This window comes from Oncorhynchus mykiss, chromosome 15 (genome assembly GCF_013265735.2).
Source record: "Oncorhynchus mykiss isolate Arlee chromosome 15, USDA_OmykA_1.1, whole genome shotgun sequence".
Taxonomy (NCBI): Eukaryota; Metazoa; Chordata; class Actinopteri; order Salmoniformes; family Salmonidae; genus Oncorhynchus; species Oncorhynchus mykiss.
Window position 1 is genome coordinate 18366805 of NC_048579.1, and position 19208 is coordinate 18386012.

Here is a 19208-nt window from a genome sequence, read left to right on the forward strand (position 1 = left end):
ATTTTCAATGAACAAATAAGGTTTTATATGTAAAATGGTTAAATAAAGAGCAAAATGATTGATTATTATTATATTATTATTTGTGCCCTGGTCCTATAAGAGGTCTTTATCACTTCCCACGAACCGGGTTGTGACAAAAACTCACTCATTCTTTTGTTTAATAAATGTATAGTGTGTGTGTGGCAGGCTTTCAATGATAGCAAAAAAAACAACATTTGAGAGTGCGTTGACCCTGGTGCTAGAGGGGGTACGCAGCTGGACTATAAAACGTTTGGGAACCACTGCACTACAGTATTTAGAGTTTGCTGTAAAAAAAAAGTTGCTTAAATGTGTGAACAAGCAGCTCATGTACAGGCACACACACCCCTTTAACTTTAGTGTGCACTACACTACTGTAATAATAGAGTAATAATGTATTGTATCATGTATTGTTTTATGATGTAGGCTGTTATCTTTTGTTGTAATGTCATTGTTTTAATCCTGTTTGGACCCTTGGCATCAGCTAACGGAGATACTACAATTTTCTCACTAGATGGGTGGCAAAATGCATTACAAACTTCCAACAATTTAACCTAGTCTAACATTTTTTATACCATACCTTAAAGGAGGACGCTGTACTGTACATGGCACTCTCTCGTATGCTTCCAACAATCGGGCACGCAATATGCTAGTTACCACGATACAGAAGCCATCACAGTCATCATTACATTTTAAATGGTGGTGGACAACTCTAGTATTTTTGGAGTCAACTCCGACTCCTGCTATCAGTATCATTGGAATCGACTCTCTATCTAACATTAGTTACAGCTGCAATGCCATAGTGTGCATGCACACTAATGAACTGGGTGATTGATTAGCAATGCATAGAGCCGTCTGAAAATCTCCACTAACAAAAATATTCAATATCTTATTTAATATCTTATCTTATCTTAGCCTATTAATGACCATTTTAATTTTTGACTCCCTACCACTATATATTACAGCCCATTATGACAACACCTGACATGTAAGGCTATCCGCTAATCTTAGTTTGTGTTTAACATAATATCCTCTATAATAGGTGAGTGCATCATGTTAGTAGGTCCATAAAAGGCGGCCAAAGGTTTCTTTGGTTTGGGCTACAAGCAACCATGAAAATGAGGAACTGTCAAGCATGCACAAGCCTTCAAAATATGTCTAGAGGTGGTTGATGTTGCCCTGGCTACAACCACTGGCACCAACCGCTATCACCCTTGTGTAGACTCAGTTTCTCTTTTGCAATACCAGCACAAACAACCCACTGCGTTCACAGCAAGACAAACAGGGCCAAGCATTAGTAGGCTATGCCTTTCTATCAGATATTACAATCACAGTACATGCTTACTTTTATGATACTTCTGATAAGCCAAGCAAGTCCGTGCAACTGTAACTGTTATCAACCACTCAAAACACAGGGCACTTTCCACTTGTTTAGACTCAGTGCTTACGATGACACTCTCCAACGATATTTTATGAGGAGTAGACTATTACTCATGTGTTAAACATGTTAGGTAACGCTTTAATGATCCCGGCTGCTTTAATCACACAAAACCCAGCGCAGAGTTACACAGGCTTTTTACCAGATCTGCGTGTCCGGGGATGGTCTGGATGAATTACATGGTGTCCACTGAAGGGAATCATTTTACAACTATGAGAGAAATGATTGCCATACACATCAACATTATTCATCACAATTTGAGAATAGAGAAATAAAAAGCCTAAACCAACCATCGAAGGCAAGAACATTATCAAAGTATTTGCCTCCTGCTCGTGCAGTTGCATAACTGGCAAATAAATATTGAACTGGTTGCAACCTAAAATACTGAGACCAGGTTGTTTAACTAGCTATACTTGCATATTAGACTATAATATAGTTTACTAGATATGCTGTTAGCTAGTTAGCATAGGGATTAGGGAAGGGTACCGACCTTTCTTGGATTGGTTTCTGGAATTCTTCCTCGGAGCCATCGTAAATGCACGGATGCTTACAGTTCAAAGGGTTAGAAATGCTCAAATACTTAGCCTGTACGCCTTCTTGTTCTCTAAATACAATTCTGATACCTCCTTATTGGTGGAAGCTCCTACTGCTTACTATCACAACACAAGTAACGTTCTCATGGATACTGACAAGCTAAAATGTACTAATGAGTGATCTCAAATTCGACAGGGAACGAGGTCATGGGCGGATGATTTTTTGCTGTAGTTCTACAGCGTGGACCACTATCGTTGGGAGCGCCTAGAGAATCCGCCTTGAAGGTTTTGATACATTGCCTGGCTACACGACTCCTTGCTCCAGACAAACGCTACGCCACGCCCACGGACGTACATTTTCTTCTACGTAGCGAACTATAGTGCAGCGGAATAATTTAGGGTAAATTGTCAGGCTATTTGATAACAGCAAAAACGTGGCAAAAAAAAGGGAATGTGTCCTCTCTATCGCGAGATTTTAACAATCAAAGGTTTTAGGTGGCTGCTGGCAGGAAACTAGAGGGTTCCTATCCCCCCTCATCACCATTATATGTGTCTTTCCTTTCAGATAGAGGCGGTGGATCTGGGAGGGACAGAGGGGACTGACTCTATTGTATCTAACCTGAGAGGGGGGGAGGGGGGGGGGGGGGTCTTCTCCATGTCGTGTGCTGGGGGATTCCTGCAGTATCTTCTGGGGGTCAGATTTTATGGGATTATAGCAGTTTCCTGGAGAGATTAATCTGGAGAGAGAGAAATACTGTACATAGCCATAATATGACATTTGACATATACACTCACAAGAACTACAGTGCATTCAAAAAGTATTCAGACCCATTGAATTTTCCACATTTTGTTCCATTACTGCCTTATTCTAAAATGTATTAAATAAATAAAAATCCTCATCAATATATACACAATACTCTATAACGACAAAGCGAAAACAGGTTTTTTAGATTTTTTAGCAAATGTAAAAATAAAAAAAATATACCTTATTTACATAAGTATTTTTACCCTTTGCTATGAGATTCGACATTGAGCTCAGGTGCATCCTGTTTCCATTGATCATCCTTGAGATGTTTCTACAACTTTATTGGAGTCAACCTGTGGTAAATTGAATTGATTGGACATGATTTGGAAAGTTGACAATGCATGTCAGAGCAAAAACCAAGCCATGAGGTTGAAGGAATTGTCCGTAGAGCTCTGAGACAAGATTGTGTCAAGGTACAAATCTGAGCAAGGGTACCAAAAAAATGTCTGCAACATTGAAGGTCACCAAAAACACAATGGCCTCCATCATTCTTGAATGGAAGAAGTTTGGAACCACCAAGACTCTACCTAGAGCTGGACGCCGGCCAAACTGAGCAATCGGGGGAGAAGGGCATTAGTCAGGGTGGTGACCATGAGTTCCATTGAGGAGATGGGAGAACCTTCCAGAAGGACATCCATCTCTGCAGCACTCCACCAATCAGGCCTTTATGGTAGAGTGGTCAGACAGAGGCCTTTTGCTCAGTTGTGCACCGGGGCCTCCCACGCCTCTTCCTATTCTGGTTCTGGTTTTGCGCCTTCAGTTTCTTGGCAATTTCTCACATGGAATAGCCTTCATTTATTAGAACAAGAACAGACCGACAAGTTTTAGAAGAAAGTGCTTTGTCTCTGGCCATTTTCAGCCTGTAATCGAACCCTGATGCTGATGCTCCAGATACTCAACTAGTCTAAAGAAGGCCAATTGTATTGCTTCTTTAATCAGAACAACAGTTTTCCGCTTTGCTAAGATAATTGCAAAAGGGTTTTCTAATGATCAATTAGCCTTTTAAAATGATTAACTTGGATTAGCTAACACAACATGCCATTGGAACACAGGAGTGATGGTTGCTGATAATGGGCCTCTGTACTCCTATGTAGATATTCCATAAAACAAATATGCCATTTCCAGCTACAATAGTTATTTACAACATTAACAATGTCTACACTGTATTTCGGATCAATTTTATGTTATTTTAATGGACAAAAAATGTGTTTTTCTTTCAAAAACAAGGATATTTCTAAGTGACCCCAAACTTTTGAACGGTAGTGTATGTCGCACGTCACTACTTCACAGGAGCAGCATTTGAACGTAAAGATGTATTTTTTATCATGTGCCTTAATAACAAACTTCTATTCCATCGATAAATACGAATACACTTGTTTAATTACGAGCCTAGTTGGTTTGGCCATGGAAAAAGGCTTCCCACTAGTCATGATTGGCTGAGATAATGTATGGGCTGGACATGCCGGGAGATGAGTTTGGATTGGTCTGCCATGTAGCACACTTCTGTCTATAACGTGAGCTGTTCAGTATGTTGACAGTCCTTTCTACTGTGCCATTTTTGAAAGATATAACATTAGGCTTTGAGAACTACAAACGTTTTGCTACTTTTCTCAATGACATTGTTGCCATAAATTTAGCAGGCTCTGTCGACAGATCAGTAGGAAAAAGGAATGGGCTACTGCACACGCCACGGTCAGTGTGAACTGGAGACAAACAAGATGTAGCGACAAACAAAGCAGAGTTAAATGGTTCCAGTCTCCCGTGAAGCGTTCATCCATGTTTACGGGTAAGAGTCTAGCTACACTTTCCGGAAATAAGTTTCTAATTTTGTCAGAAAGTCATTTTTATTGCAAGTTATTGCATACCTTTAGCTTGCTGGCTCGCTAGCTAATGTTACATGTATGATCTGTGTAGTAATATTATTCTAATCAGAAATCCATTTGCATTGTTAGTTATAGCCTAACGTTAGTTAGTTAACGTTGAGCCTAGTTTGTTAGCTTTAGCTACTTGCAGATTCATACTACAGCTATGACAATGTTTGTATTGGTAGTAGTATGAGTTAGGGTTATGCCGGTTCATTGTGTAGCTAGCTAACTCACCCCATTCCGTACAAATGTGCGCAACCGCAACATTCAAACGAGGCTACAAAGAAAACTAATGATCGACATGGTAATGGCTCTATAGTATTGGATAAAAGTTGAAAAAACGGACCCTCCGTTACATCGTGACGTGTCAAGTCGTAACGTACAGCACACAAAAAGCAACTGTTTCTGTCTTACAATCTCTCTTCACCAGGTGTAGCACTTCTCTCTTCCTTTAAAAACAAGAAATGGACAGAGACGGGGGTAAGGGGGGAATACCTAGGTATTTTTTGCGTCATCATTGCATGTGATCATCATTCTCAAAGCCGCTGTTTACTTCTAAGATCACTTTAGCACCGCCCTAAAACCCAATTTAAATTCAACACAAACCTTCAAATAGGTATGTAATGACACATTATATAAACTCTTTATAGTGTTTTATTTACATTTTAGAGGCGATAAGGTGATAAATTGGACAGATCGAGTGAAAAAAAGCAATTTTCCCACAACACCTCTTCTTCTCACTACCACGGGGCTCATTGCCTGCTTGAATTATGCTGAAACGGGCAGCGTTTAGGTCATGTAATTGATTCTGTTGGAAAGGGGAGAAATTGTGCTTTACAATGGTATTGACATTACAGTTGATCTGGAAGTATTACGTTTTTGGGGTGCTAAAATAAGGGCAATTGTACAGACCAAGGCAATGTACGAGTTTACGTTAGCTACTTAGCTAGCTACATGTCTAAACAAAAGACTCTACTTTGGCAGGATTATTACATGACCCATGAAATTAGCAGGTGTGTCTGGGGGTGAATTACAGCCATCAATTGTATTTCATGAACGTGTACATGTCTAAACAATAGTGACCCATCCACGTAGCTAGAGTGCGTGACGGATGGTTAGAGCATTTCCTTCACATGACCCATCAAAGTCTGTCGGGTAAGCGTCATCTAATAAAGATATACAATTCTAAAATATTTTTATCTGGACACTTTCTGTTTTTGATATTGCTACTATGCAAGTACTATCACTGTACCGTTTACAACTTCTATATCCTGTACATGTGACAAATAAACGTGGATTTTATTTGATATAACGTCGGCGTGTTTACCACATGGCCTCACATGTGAATCCTTGAAGAGATGGATGGGATTAAGGTTTAAGAGGGTGTAAACGATGCTGAATGGGTGTAGACAAAGAAGATGTCTTGCCTACTGAAGACCGAATCGAGGCAGTCGGTCACATATGATATCAGAGTGAGAATAACAAAATCAATGGGGTGCCCTGGAGGTCATGACCCCTGAGCACATTCCCTGCGTGCCTGGTCAGTTTTCGGTCATTACAGATTTTTTGTTGTTGTTGCTGACATGGCTAACATAAGAGAAAAGCTGCTGACACACAACCAAATGTCAAAATTGAACCTGGTGTATTCTACTATTCTTACTCTCAATAGTAAATTGAGACCTCGGCTGAGCGTATGTCGCTTATGCCTGGAACCGGCCCTGTACAGACCCACAGATGACAGGTCTCAGACCATGACAACTGCAGGCCTGCTTCCAGCAGCATTTGTATTCCAACTCGGTCAAATACACAATAGAAAAGGGTGGTCGAGAAGAAACACTAAATCAATCACACAAATATCACATCAACATTGCAATTGGTAGCTTGTTGTGTCCTGGAGTTATGCAATATTATTTGTGACCGCAAGTCTCTGATCAATGCAATTCATCGTCCTCTGAAATTCAAAAGCATTTTATTCTCGTTGTCATGTTGGTTAATTTATTAAGCACTTATTTACCCAAAATATACTACATTTAATTACATCAACACGTGGGAGCACATGGGTTGTGGATATGGAAGCATATAATTCTGTAGGAGCTTTTTTTTCATGTAGAGCTTTTTCAGACAAAGCTTATCTTTCAACTAAAATCAAATAAATGATTTATTTTTATACATTTGCTATAGCACTGTGCAATTCACATTGTTGGAGTAATCCATTTAGAGTTGTAGAGCACAGTCTTCATTTTGTTTGCATAAATAAAATAAAAAGTTGTGATTCCCTCCAGAATATCTCCCCCTAGACCTTCCTCATTGTATTTCAAGTAGATTTAGCTGCAGACTGTCAAGGGTAATGCCAATGACAACAAATGTAGCTTTCCTCTCAAATACAGTACAGTAGCCTATAAACATCCTGATTCCGTGGGTGAGATCCTTTAGTCGTACATATCCGTTGCTTCTTGACACGTGTGGTTTTTCTTTCCTCTTTTTATTAACATGAGAAAGCAACCTTTTGAAAATAACACAGGGTTCTCGAGAAAAAAAGAAAAAAAAATGTTCCTGATGAGGTGTACAACTTGTGTCAAGTTGCCTACAAAATAATGACAGTCTATTTACAAAAAGAAAGATAGGGTCAGTAATTTAATATCAGCGTTCGTTAGCTAATGAGATTCAGTTTGGGGGATGTGTCCTTGTCTGTGTCCATTTGGTGAGAGAAAAACTTCACACAGCCGCCTTCAATACATCAGTCAGTTGCCAAACTGAGGAAACTGAAGGATATCACACATGCATACTATAGTCACGTCTTTACATTCTGTCAAGTCCTTGATTGGTCGCCTGACAATCCAGAAAATCTTCCTCATTGAACTGTGTCCTAAACATGGATTAGGATGAAGGGTAGTGATAGGTGGTTGGAAACCAAGCGTGTTCCTGGAATGTATAGGGGGAGAGAATAAAAGAAGAAAGAAAAGAAACGTGTGCAGTCTACCAATCAGGTCACAAAGTGAACCCCCAAGCATAGCGACTTTCTCAAGATGGAAGGGCGCCTTCGCTCTCTGAAGATGGGCATGGCAATAAAACATATTTCTTACAAATAAGGGGGGATAAACAAAAGGAGACAAAGACATTGAATAAAAATAAACCTAAATGACAAAAACCTTAAAATGCCCTGGAATATTCCTCAGTCCATTCACTGTACACAGCAACAATTGTTTCTCGCCATTCTCCTTGCGTGTTCTCACGCCTCTCTACATGGCTGGGTGTAGAACGGTGATTTTGTGTGACGCTCAGGCTACGGACCTTTTTGAGGGGTTATTAAGGTGTTGTGACCTCTTATAAGATCTCATAAGGAGTCGTTGAGCACAGGTTTGTGTTACTAACACATGGATCTGGTGGGATGAGTTGAAAAGTCCAAGTTTGGTGCCAGAGGAAGAAGAAAGGAGGAGGAAGAGGAGGGCAGGCTAGCAGAAGATGAGCCTTCTTCGCAGACACCGGCGACCTCACGTGGACTTCTGCCGGTAGTGAAGGGTTAGGTCTCCACCGCTCTTCCAGATAAAATGCTTGACGGTCCGCAGGTCCATGTTGGGATCCAATACCTACAGACAACGAAAAGTGATTTTGGGAACATATATATTAATACAAGATGTAACACAAAGGCAAAAGATGGGGACTGTACCGTATAAGCTGCACAGTACCTGGTCCTGACAGAGCAGCTCAATCTTCTCCTCGGCCAGCACGGCCACGTCCTCCTCCTCCTTCTGCTCACTGGGCTTGTCGTTGTTTGCCGAGGCCCCCGTCTGAGACTCGTTGTCCAGGTTGATGATCTTCTCGTACACGTGCTCCATCACCTTCCTCACCTGGAGCATGTCACTGGCCGACAGGCGGTCCCTATTGGAAGACCACAACGTTGGAATATAACCGCAAGCTTGGAACATTGAACAGTCAGATAAATAGTTCCACGTGAATGATCTCTTTAGCTAAATGTGGTTTGCAGGGAAGGATGAACACGCAACACTAATAGGAACAGAGAAACTGGTTCAATCGTTATAAAAGTGTTTCACTTACTTCTTTAAGGTTTTTGCACCAGAAGAAGAATGAGGCTGGAGGTAGAAGGGGATTTTGTTGAATTTGGGCATGTTTTTCTAAAAGACAGGGAAGAAAAAGTTGAAAACCATACATGAGAATCATAGTGTATAAACACTACACAATTAGCTATAGTACATTACTGTAGAAAGACATTTAGATTTATCATTAAAGGACGAGAGCTCACATCCACAGTGATGTCGATGACCCACTGTGGCACGGTCTCGTTGAGCAACATGGACTCAGTCTCACCACCGGAGTCTCGACACAACAACCTGGAGAGAGAGAGAGCCTTGAATAAGCCTGCCGGGATGGCCAGGTAGGTGGGGTTTGCACTTTTAGTACTATTTCATGCTACACTGTGAAAGACAGAGATAGCATTGTATATTTTACCTGAACAAGGTCCTTCCCCCTGCCTCTCCAAAGATGACTGGCGTGTGAGGGGGAACATGGAAGTAGCCGTTACCTTTCTGTATCCTGCTCTCATGCTCCCCGTTCACTGAACACACACACACACACACACACACACACACACACACACACACACACACACACACACACACACACACACACACATCAGAACATAGAATATCACTGATAGATTTCATTCAACTTAATAACGTCAGAAAATATCACAATGGCTGTCTGCATTGTACTGTTAGTAAATGTGTGTGTATATGCGTATAGCAACTCACTGTGGTTCATCTCTGTCTCTTCATCCATGGGGTTGATGTGGGTTCGGGGCCAATACTCCAGTAAGGCCTGCAGCAGCAGTCCACCCAGGTTCACTAGAAAAGAACAGAACTCTGTAGGAATGATACTGCATGTACGACGGTAACACTGTTTAGGTATAAACATTTTAAAAAGTCAACCATATCTTACAGGGCAGTAAAAAAATGATCACTCACACTTGGGGTCAGACCCATCAGGACTGGAGAAGCCTGCATCCTTGGCTGACACCCATGCAGCAAAGCAGTCGCTCTCATCCAGCGTGATGGTCAACATCTACCCAGCAGAATATAGGTTTAAAATGAGGACAAATCCCTGTTCCACCGACTGTCCAAAGCTTACAATGTAAAACAGCGCAGGATCAGCTTACCCCAGTTTTAAGATCCACTGAGAACCAGTTTGGCACATAAACCATTTTGAACCTCTTTTTAATCTCTTCGTCAAACTCCATCTTTCCCAGGTCTTCCCCTTTACACGCCTGGATGAGGACAAGAGGTATTCAATTATACAATATGACAAACAATGGAGAGATGGACGATAAATCGATTGAAGAGAGAGCAAAAGGCACACACCTTTAAAACATCCCAGTATGCAATGTTGTTGTTGGTGTCTTTGGTTAGTATGTGTCTCTTGTCGTTCAGAATGTGGCACTGGATAATGCTGGCTCCCCCTAGTGGACAGCAATAAACACAACACTAATTTAAGCCTAGAACTTATTTTTTTTACTTAACTAGGCAAGTCAGTTAAGAACAAATTCTTATTTACAATGACAGCCTACTCTGGCCAAAACCGGACAATGCTGGACCAATTGTGCGCCGCCGTATGGGACTCCCAATCAGGGCCGGATGTGATACAGCCTGGATTCGAACCAGAGACTGTAGTGACGTCTCTTGTACTCTTGCCTTAGACCGCTGCGCCACTCTGGAGCCCAAAATACAGAAGGTGTTTAAAATAGAATAGATATGTGGGCTCCTGAGTGGCATCCAGTGTAGGTCGTCATTGTAAATAAGAATGTGTTTTTAACTGACTTGCCTAGTTAAATAAAGGTTAAAAAAACATTTGTAATTGCAATATTTGCAATGCAGTTTATTGGGAGATTTATGAAGTTTGAATCTATCAATCATTTTTAATGATTAATGGATCATAAAAAAATAAGAAGTGTGTGTGTGTGTTGTGTTTTTACCTGTAACAACCTGCTCGGGTTGAGTACAGAGAGGCGTCAGGGGAGCAGTGCAGTCGTTGTCGTAATCGCCAGATGCTCGGAAATTATGAATGCCCTTCAGAGACTGCAATGAGTCATGACGGGAAACATAATCAGGGAGTGAACATTGCATTAAAAGTATACAGCGACACACAGGCCTCACTGAATCCTGTTTTTTTTTCTGTGTTATATTTTTTACAGTAATTCTATGTCTATTTATTATGAACATATCCATTACTCATATACAAACACTGTTGTTCAACTTCAGCTATGCTGCTTACCCATTTGTTGACGGTGGACTTGGTGGTGGAGACCCAGAGGGCCGTGGGGGGGTCTGCCGAGCGGTCCAGCTCCATCTGAACCAGGGAGACAAGAGGTCATTCAGATAGGAAAACTGTGATGGGTAAATGTGTTGTTGACAGAAACACTTAAGGATGACTTCACCTTGATAGTACTTGCTGATTATCTTTAAGATTTCTCATTAATGCGTTCCTGACTCTACTAATTATTATACTAGCGTACTTTCTTGTATACAACAGTCTTAAAAAAACATTTGAGTTAATGTTACAAAATACTTAAGTCCAATAAACATCTAGGCCTAATATCTACAGGTTACAACCTTTTCAACTACGTTTCCCATCATGCCGTCGGCAAGGCTTATCGCAGTAACCCCACCCCTTTCACCTTGAGGACAGGGGCTTTCTCCTCGCAGATGAGAACGCGGAGGTCTGGATTCCTCAGGTCGGTGCAGTAGATCTTGCGGTCGCGTCCGCCGGAGTAGACATGCGTGAAGGCTTCGTTGACCTGCAGGGCCCACACGCCCTCATCGTGCACCCGGTAGGTAGCAATGCACCGCTGCTGCCCCAGCGACCACAGACGGATGGTCCCGTCTGAGCTGCCCGAGAGACACTGGGGGGAAAAGCAGATGTAACATTAGGAATTACAACATTTTCAAATCTTTCACAAAAATGTCTGGGTTGTTCGAAATCCAAGTTGAGAAATTCCAGGTAAGAGGCTTCCCTCGCAGCTTATTGCCAGCAGATTCCAGAAATGACTGAAAAAGTCCTCTCCCTCCTATGAAGCATAAGAGCGCCATCGCAGCTGACATTTTTAAGGGTGAGGAATGAGATGAGATTTCTAAGAGCCATCCGTACCTGAGTGCCATCCCTGTTTAGCAGTAATGATTTAACGTTGTCTGTGTGACCTTTCAACTTCATCAGCTTGGCACAGGTTCGAGGATCCCAAACTCTCAGCACCTGTAGCAGGACACATTCACTCTATGAGGTATATGAAAACACAGGTTTAGGTTTTTGTTGGTGGCACACTCTTTGTTCTTACACACATCTTACTTTAGAACATGGAGGTGAAGTAACAGGTTCAGTTAGCTGGAAGTATATCAATGTCATCACCCCACTAGAAACATTACAACTATATCAATACAAATGTGATTTAACCTTTTCAGTGGACCCTGACACAATGACGGTGCCCATCTGATTCATAGCCAGACTGTAGATGGAGTCTTTGTTCCCACTCAGTGAAGAGGCTGGGAGACGACAACAACATCATAGTTACCACAACACTCAGGTCTGTCTCAACAGTCTACTCATCAGTAACCAGGAATGTCCCACTGAGACACAGTGTATTTTACATATTTAAGATATCCATCCTTCAAATGTATGTGTACTACAGAAACAAGAACATGGTCTTCAATGATGGTTCTCCAGATAGACATCTATCTCATGTCTTCATGCCTAAGTAGTGCAGTGAACATTTACATTACTCAGTCTAGGATATGCCTGTGACATAATATAGCTGGGTCATGTTCATTAGGGCAAGCAATGGAAAACACTTTATGCAACAGGAAAATAAAATGATAATTTCCAGGTAGTCCCTTCCTGTTTCAGTTCCTTTTCTTCAGTTCAGTGCCCAATGTCTGAACAGGACCCAGATGAGAGAGCATACTCACTGGTGACAGTATTATTGGAGGCGGTCAGTGCCGTTAGTGTGTTAACGTCCCATAGAAAGATCTGTCTGTCCAGCCCTGCTGAGGCCACCAGTTCCTTGTCCTTGGCATAGGCTAAGGCTTTGACATAGTCCTGTACAGACAAAACCATAGGGGGTTACATCAATCTGATGCCAAGTCAGTGCTTTTGAGTAAGATTTTGGTTCTGATTGTGCTTCAGCCTATACCTTGAAATGTGCATACTAACATAGCAGTAGCATAGCACTAATATAGCAGTAACGTTATGCGTATGTACCTTAAGTTTGGCCTTTGTGATGATTTTGGAGCTCAGTACATAGTATGTTATTACATACCTTATGTGTTCGCAATGTGGACATGCAGAATCCCTTATGTGCATTCCAGACTTTCACTGTGGTGTCTGAGGAAGCAGATATCACTGGAATACAGAGTAAAATGTGTCTTTATTTTTCCGACACATACATTTTCAAAGGCAAAAAACAACAACTATTTATATCAATGGCTTGCAGGCTTAAGTAACTGTCCAGTGTCTCCAGATTTCTATGAAATATGACCTATAATTAATGACAATGAGTGAAATAGTTTTCCTTCAAAAAATGTGTAATTAAGTATGTTAAAAAGCAGCTTTCTGTGTTGGAATGGTGTGGGCATACCCTATACCGGTCATGAATAATATTAATGTGAGTAGACCGCTGATTGGCCAGCTCAGGAGGATGACGACATCCTCTATGCTAAAATATTAAGTATTTTTGAAATGGTCTTGTTTTAAAAGTGTTTTTTCTACAATTTATGCTTTGGCCACAAATACGAGTATAGGATGAGTAAACAACATTATTTGGGTAGGAGTTAACAGAATATTCACTTTTTTTAAATTTTTTAAATTTTACCCCTTTTTCTCCCCAATTTCGTGGTATCCAATTGTTGTAGTAGCTACTATCTTGTCTCATCGCTACAACTCCCGTACGGGCTCGGGAGAGACGAAGGTTGAAAGTCATGCGTCCTCCGATACAGCACTGCTTCTTAACACAGCACGCATCCAACCCGGAAGCCAGCCGCACCAATGCACCGGAGGAAACACCGTGCACCTGGCCTTGGTTAGCGCACACTGCGCCCAGCCCGCCACAGGAGTCGCTGGTGCGCGATGAGACAAGGACACCCCTACCGACCAAGCCCTCCCTAACCCGGGCGACGCTAGGCCAATTGTGCGTCGCCCCACGGACCTCCCGGTCGCGGCCGGTTACGACAGAGCCTGGGCGCGAACCCAGGGACTCTGATGGCACAGCTGGCGCTGCAGTACAGCGCCCTTAACCACTGCGCCACCCGGGAGGCCCGAATATTCACTTTTTAAAGTGAGATTTTCCCTGGACATATAGTAGTAAATATCCATTAACAGGGTTTTGCCAATTTGCATGTGATGGAAGCGTCCTAAAGTCTGGTTGCTTTTCAGTGATAATTCTTTAATAAAAATATGCACTTTCCATTCTGAGGGGTAGGGCTCAATTTAACAGCTCTGGATTAATACATTACACTGACTCACATGTCTTCCCATTGCAACAGAGGACGATGTCATTGACCCAATCTGTGTGGTGTTCCATCGATGCAATGTACGGGTCCTGCTGCAATAAAGAGAGTTTACGCTGCAAAATCAGTGGGTTTATGCAAGTATTCTATGACAATCAATTACAATAACAGCACAACAAATAAGTCTGGATCTTTTCATTTGAACATTGACCATAGGCATTGGTCTGTACATCTATGCATCTAAAACATTAGCTCTTTCTCAATTCATCTTTCCTAGACACCTTTAACATCCCTCCTTCTCAAAACAGGGGAGGGACCTTGGACCGTCTCCTCCAATACAGTTGAGAAGGAGACGATAGGATGTCAGGAATCAAGGAAAGATGAGCGATAGAGCGATCAAAACCACAGTGTGCCCTCGAGGGAGAGGGGTCATGATGATAATATGGCATTCTGCCAGGTGGAGTGGTTAGGTGACAGACAGGTTACCTTGTGCTGGTTGACGCTCCATATCCTAATAATGGAGTCTCGGCCAGCCGTGAAGAGGCGGTTCAAGGCCGGGTCGAGCTGCAGAGCATTCACCCCATTGCGGTTATACTTCTCCACCTCATCCCGAATCACATAGGACACCTGCAGAGAGAACTAGATATGAGTGCACTTTGAACCATATTACAATATAATGAAGATAGATTGGTGTTGTTTCCGGTGAATCCTTGACATTGTCCTGTATACCTATAATAACATATAGGCACTGGTGTTGGCACTGTTGCTGAAACCTTTCTAGTGTCATAAATGGCTTGTAAACACTGGTAATGTATATCGGTCAAGGATATCTGTTGAAATGGATGATGGAACCTGTGGAAATGAATGATGCTACAGCAGGAGTGTCAGGTGAGTCCTGGAAATACTAGCCCTTCATCACCACTCTCAGTTCCATTACACATAAGAGTCGTTGGACAAAGGTCCCTTCTGTAGGAGGGAGTTTTGTTAAGAACCCCGACACTCAATCTGAACAATAACACGCATCGCTTGCGGTACGGTATTGGAAGCATAAGGACCTTATCTTTCATATCAGCGAGAATTAATAATAATAGAAAAATAGTTGATAGGTTTAACCTTGATTGGTTTAGTGCTCCCACACAGCCATATCCGTGTGTTACAGCGCTTGTTTACAGAAAACAGACAAGACGAGGTGACCGCCTGTGCTAATTAAGCAATAAGGCCCAAGAGGGTGTCAGTATACCACAGCTAAGGGATGTTCTCATGCACGACGCAAAGCAGAGTGCCTGGATACAGCCCTTAGCCGTGGTATATTGACCATATTCTACATCCCCCAAGGTGCCTTATTGCTATTATAATTAGAGCAGTAAAAATAAATGTTGTGTCATACCCGTGGTATACGGTCTGATATACCACGGTGTCAGCACATCAGCATTCAGGCCAATTTATAAATAGCTTTCTAGCATGTTCCGAGCACCTGCGTGTAAGCGTAACTCTGGAAGTGTAGTGGATATATAGTTTCAAATCAAATTATTGGATGGAGGCAACCAAAGGTGTATGGATCTGTGCAAAACTGCTACAGTAAGTGTATCTTTTTCATTTGAAGGATTCTTTCTCACGGATTAATGATAAGGTCCATATGTTTCAAAAGCAATGATTATTGACGTGTCTAAACATTAAAACACAGCGTTGGGATTTTAGTTCACAAAGCAGTCTTGGGCGAAGCTAATGGAGCTCACCAGTCCTTGTAGTCCTAAAACCACAAAATTAGTTACCTCTGGTTTGTTTACCCATCCATATGGGAAAAATTGGGGTTTTGGAATAAATGCAGAAAATAAGGTCTGAGTTTAACACATGCTTAGGAAATCTTTAAGGTTTTGTTGTATTAGATAATAGCAGTCAGTTAACATGACCTTTATGAAGCCTGTATGTGCTTCATGATTTTTTTATCACAAATTCTTCAAAATTCAGAGAAAGTGACATTAGCTGATTAAGTTTATCTCAAAGAACAAAACGTATAAAATGTCCTAAGCCTGTGTTTACCACAGACCTTATTTTTGGAATTGATCCAAAACGGCATTCATTTTTCCCATAGGCTTTGTCCAACGATCCATTGTGGAGTTAGTGCCTACAAAAAGACAACCATTAGTATTTCTCTCTATGGCTGAGAACTGCAGGGAGAAGGCAGAAGGCCTAGAGTTTGAGAGTTGTGTAAATAATAGCCGTCCCATTAAACTCAGCCTAAATGTACATTCTGAGAGACCATAGCCTGCTGACAGACAGTGAAATTGTTTTTATTTCACTATATGCAAATTGCAGTGGCTCTGCAATGCAAATCTGGAAAATTCAATGCAAATGGTTTTCCAGGTGCAGAATACACATTTGCAGATATCTACATACAAACATTATATTGCATCAACAGGGGACAAGGAGACTTGTTGACCATCTATAGTACTGTAATGCAGCACTCAACACACTGCATGCCATCATTAGTCTGGCGACTACAGTTTGATGACGTCGGGCAAAATAGGATCAAGCCTATCAAATTGTAATCAGACAAAAGATAATTTCACCATCCAACTGGTTGCATACTAGATAGCCAAAATAGAAAATCACGTCCTTCACTTAGCTATCTCGTGACGTGAGGGTGGGCGCGGGGGGAATTCTTCCATCTCTAGCCGCAATAACACCCCATAATCCCACTTTCACATACAAATATCTTGACAACCCATTAAACTCGAAACACGATCTCGGTCAACCGAAATGAGTCATTTGCAGCGGGTCGCAAAATCTTGTGAGTAGCTGTAAGCTAAACTAGCTCTCTGCTAGCGGTGCCAGAGCCTGGGACTGACCGCCTGGGACTGACCGGCTGCACTTGCCCGCCACACGTTGAGTGTTTAAAGACATCCATGGATAAGCAGGCAAAATATACATTTCCGCGGCCATGAATGCAACTTAAAAAAACCTTACTCTGCATGACAAAATAGATACATTTACCTGGACTTTTCTCCGCCCAGCAGCATTTTGCCTGTGAAGAGTCGCCATCTTACATGTTGACAGCTTAACGTCACTTCCATAAGGCGCAAAGGAGGATACTTCCGGAAAGTGAGGGCCCAATCTTCGAGGCTCCGCCTACAAAATTGATAGGCGCCTTAATACATGTATTGCACAGAAATAATATAGTTACACTAAACAAAAATATAAACGCAACATGTAAAGTCCAAAAAATATTCCTTACTCCAGGATACTCCAACTGGTGACTATCCGAGAGAATAAAGAAAAAGGTGCACTGTTGCTGCATAAATCTGATAGATTTATTGACCGGACAAGTAAACAACCGGCAACATGTAAAGTGTTGGTACCATGTTTCATGAGCTGACATAAAAGATCCCAGAAATGTTCCATACACACAACAAGCTTATTTCTCTCACATTTGTTTACATACTTGTTAGTGAGCACTTCTCCTTTGCCAAAATAACACATCTACCTGATAGGTGTGGAATATCAAGAAGCTGATTAAACAGCATGATCATTACACAGGTGCACCTTCTGCTGGGAACAATAAAAGGTCACTCTAAAATGTGCAGTTTTGTCTCACAACACAATGCCACAGATTTCTCAAGTTTTGTGGAAGCATGCAATTGACATGCTAACTGCATGAATGTCCTCCAGAGCTGCGTCCAATTGGCCTTGCAACCGCAGACAGCCTTACAACCGCAGACCACGTATAACCACGCCAGCCCAGGATCTCCACATCCTGCTTCTTCACCTGCTGGGTCGTCTAAGACCAGCCACACGGACAGGTGAGGAAACTGTGGGTTTGCACAACCGATTAATTTCTACACAAACTGTCAGAAACCATCTCAGGGAAGCTCATTTGCGTGCACTTCGTCCTCACCAGGGTCTTGACCTGAATGCAGTTCGGAGTCGTAACCTGCTTCACTGGGCAAATGCTCACTTTTGATGGCCACTGGCACTCTGGAGAAGTGTGCTCTTCAAGGATTAATCCCAGTTTCAACTGTACCGGGCAGACAGTGTGTATGACGTCGTGTGGGCGGGCAGTTTGCTGATGTCAACATGGTGGTGCTGGGGTTATGGTATAGGTGGGCATAAGCTACAGACAACAAACGCAATTGTATTCATCAATGTCAATTTGAGTGCACAGAGATTCCGTAATGAGATCCTGAGGCTCATTGTCAAGCCATTCATTTTTATTGATTTATTTTTATTTAACCAGGCAAGTCAGTTAATAACAGTGGGTTAACTGCCTTTTTCAGGGGCAGAATTACTGATTTTTACCTTGTCAGCTCGGGGATTCAATCTGGCCCAACGCTCTAACCACTAGGCTACCTGTCGCCCATTCATCCGCTGCTATCACCTCATGTTTCAGCATGATACTGCAAGGCCCCATGTCGCAATGATCTGTACACAATTCATGGAAGCTGCAAATGTCCCTACATACTCACCAGACATGTCCCCCATTGAGCATATTTGCGATGCTCTGGATCAACGTGTACGACAGCGTGTTCCGGTTCATGCCAAAATCCAGCAATTTCACAGAGCCCTTGAGGAGTGGGACATCATTCCACAGGCCACAATCAACAGCCTGATCAACTCTATGCAAAGGAAATGTGTTGCATTGCATGAGGCAAATGGTGGTCACACCAAATACTGACTGGTTTTCTGATCCACAGCCATACTTTTTTTTATGTGTCTGTGACCCACAGACACATCTGTATTCCCAGTCATGTGATATCCAGAGATTAGACCCTAAGGAGTTTATTTCAACTGACTGATTGCCTTATATGAACTGCAACTCAGTAAAATCTTTGAAATTGTTGCATGTTGCGTTTATATTTTTGTCCAGTGTACATATATTATCACGGAATACATGCGTGGTGAAAAGCAATGTAATTACAGTGTTATTGTAAGTTACCTAACATTTTTTTGTTATTATTTTGTAGCACCTTCATTTTAGTAGTGAAACTATCCTGGAATCATGCCTGGTTTGCAATCTCAACAAAAAGCCTTCATTTTGTCTGTGTC

General features: G+C 41.9%; 2 protein-coding genes across 12 annotated transcripts in view; both read right to left on the reverse strand.

Moving 5' to 3' along the window:
- unm_hu7910 (un-named hu7910) overlaps positions 1 to 2430 on the reverse strand; it is a 43925-nt gene extending 41495 nt beyond the window's left edge. Inside the window, exons 1-2 of one of the 8 annotated variants that reach the window (XM_036943925.1) lie at positions 1947 to 2430; positions 1599 to 1666 (exon numbers count right to left, since the gene is read on the reverse strand). In XM_036943925.1, coding sequence (XP_036799820.1) covers positions 1599 to 1659 — 61 coding nt within the window. In that variant the 5' untranslated portion in view covers positions 1660 to 1666; positions 1947 to 2430. The remainder of the gene's footprint in view (positions 1 to 1598; positions 1667 to 1946) is intronic. The other 7 variants (XM_036943937.1, XM_036943932.1, XM_036943939.1 and 4 more) reach the window with 7 other exon arrangements.
- A 4196-nt stretch (positions 2431 to 6626) lies between these two features.
- Positions 6627 to 17302, reverse strand: LOC110489732 (WD repeat-containing protein 48). 4 transcript variants are annotated; one of them, XM_021562568.2, is made up of 19 exons: positions 17160 to 17302; positions 14652 to 14792; positions 14182 to 14257; positions 12980 to 13062; positions 12630 to 12759; positions 12118 to 12206; positions 11818 to 11919; positions 11348 to 11572; positions 10945 to 11019; positions 10646 to 10748; positions 10035 to 10132; positions 9833 to 9940; positions 9642 to 9738; positions 9429 to 9521; positions 9127 to 9232; positions 8921 to 9008; positions 8716 to 8792; positions 8346 to 8538; positions 6627 to 8246 (listed from the first exon to the last, which is right to left on the reverse strand). In XM_021562568.2, exons 1-19 carry the CDS (start codon positions 17205 to 17207, stop codon positions 8151 to 8153), a joined length of 2028 nt encoding a protein of 675 aa, XP_021418243.1. In that variant the 5' UTR covers positions 17208 to 17302; the 3' UTR covers positions 6627 to 8150. The 4 variants fall into 4 exon arrangements, with proteins under 4 accessions (XP_021418243.1, XP_021418241.1, XP_021418242.1 ...); XM_021562566.2 differs by having other exon boundaries at positions 11818 to 11940; XM_021562567.2 differs by having other exon boundaries at positions 14182 to 14260.
- Positions 17303 to 19208: the final 1906 nt, after the last annotated feature.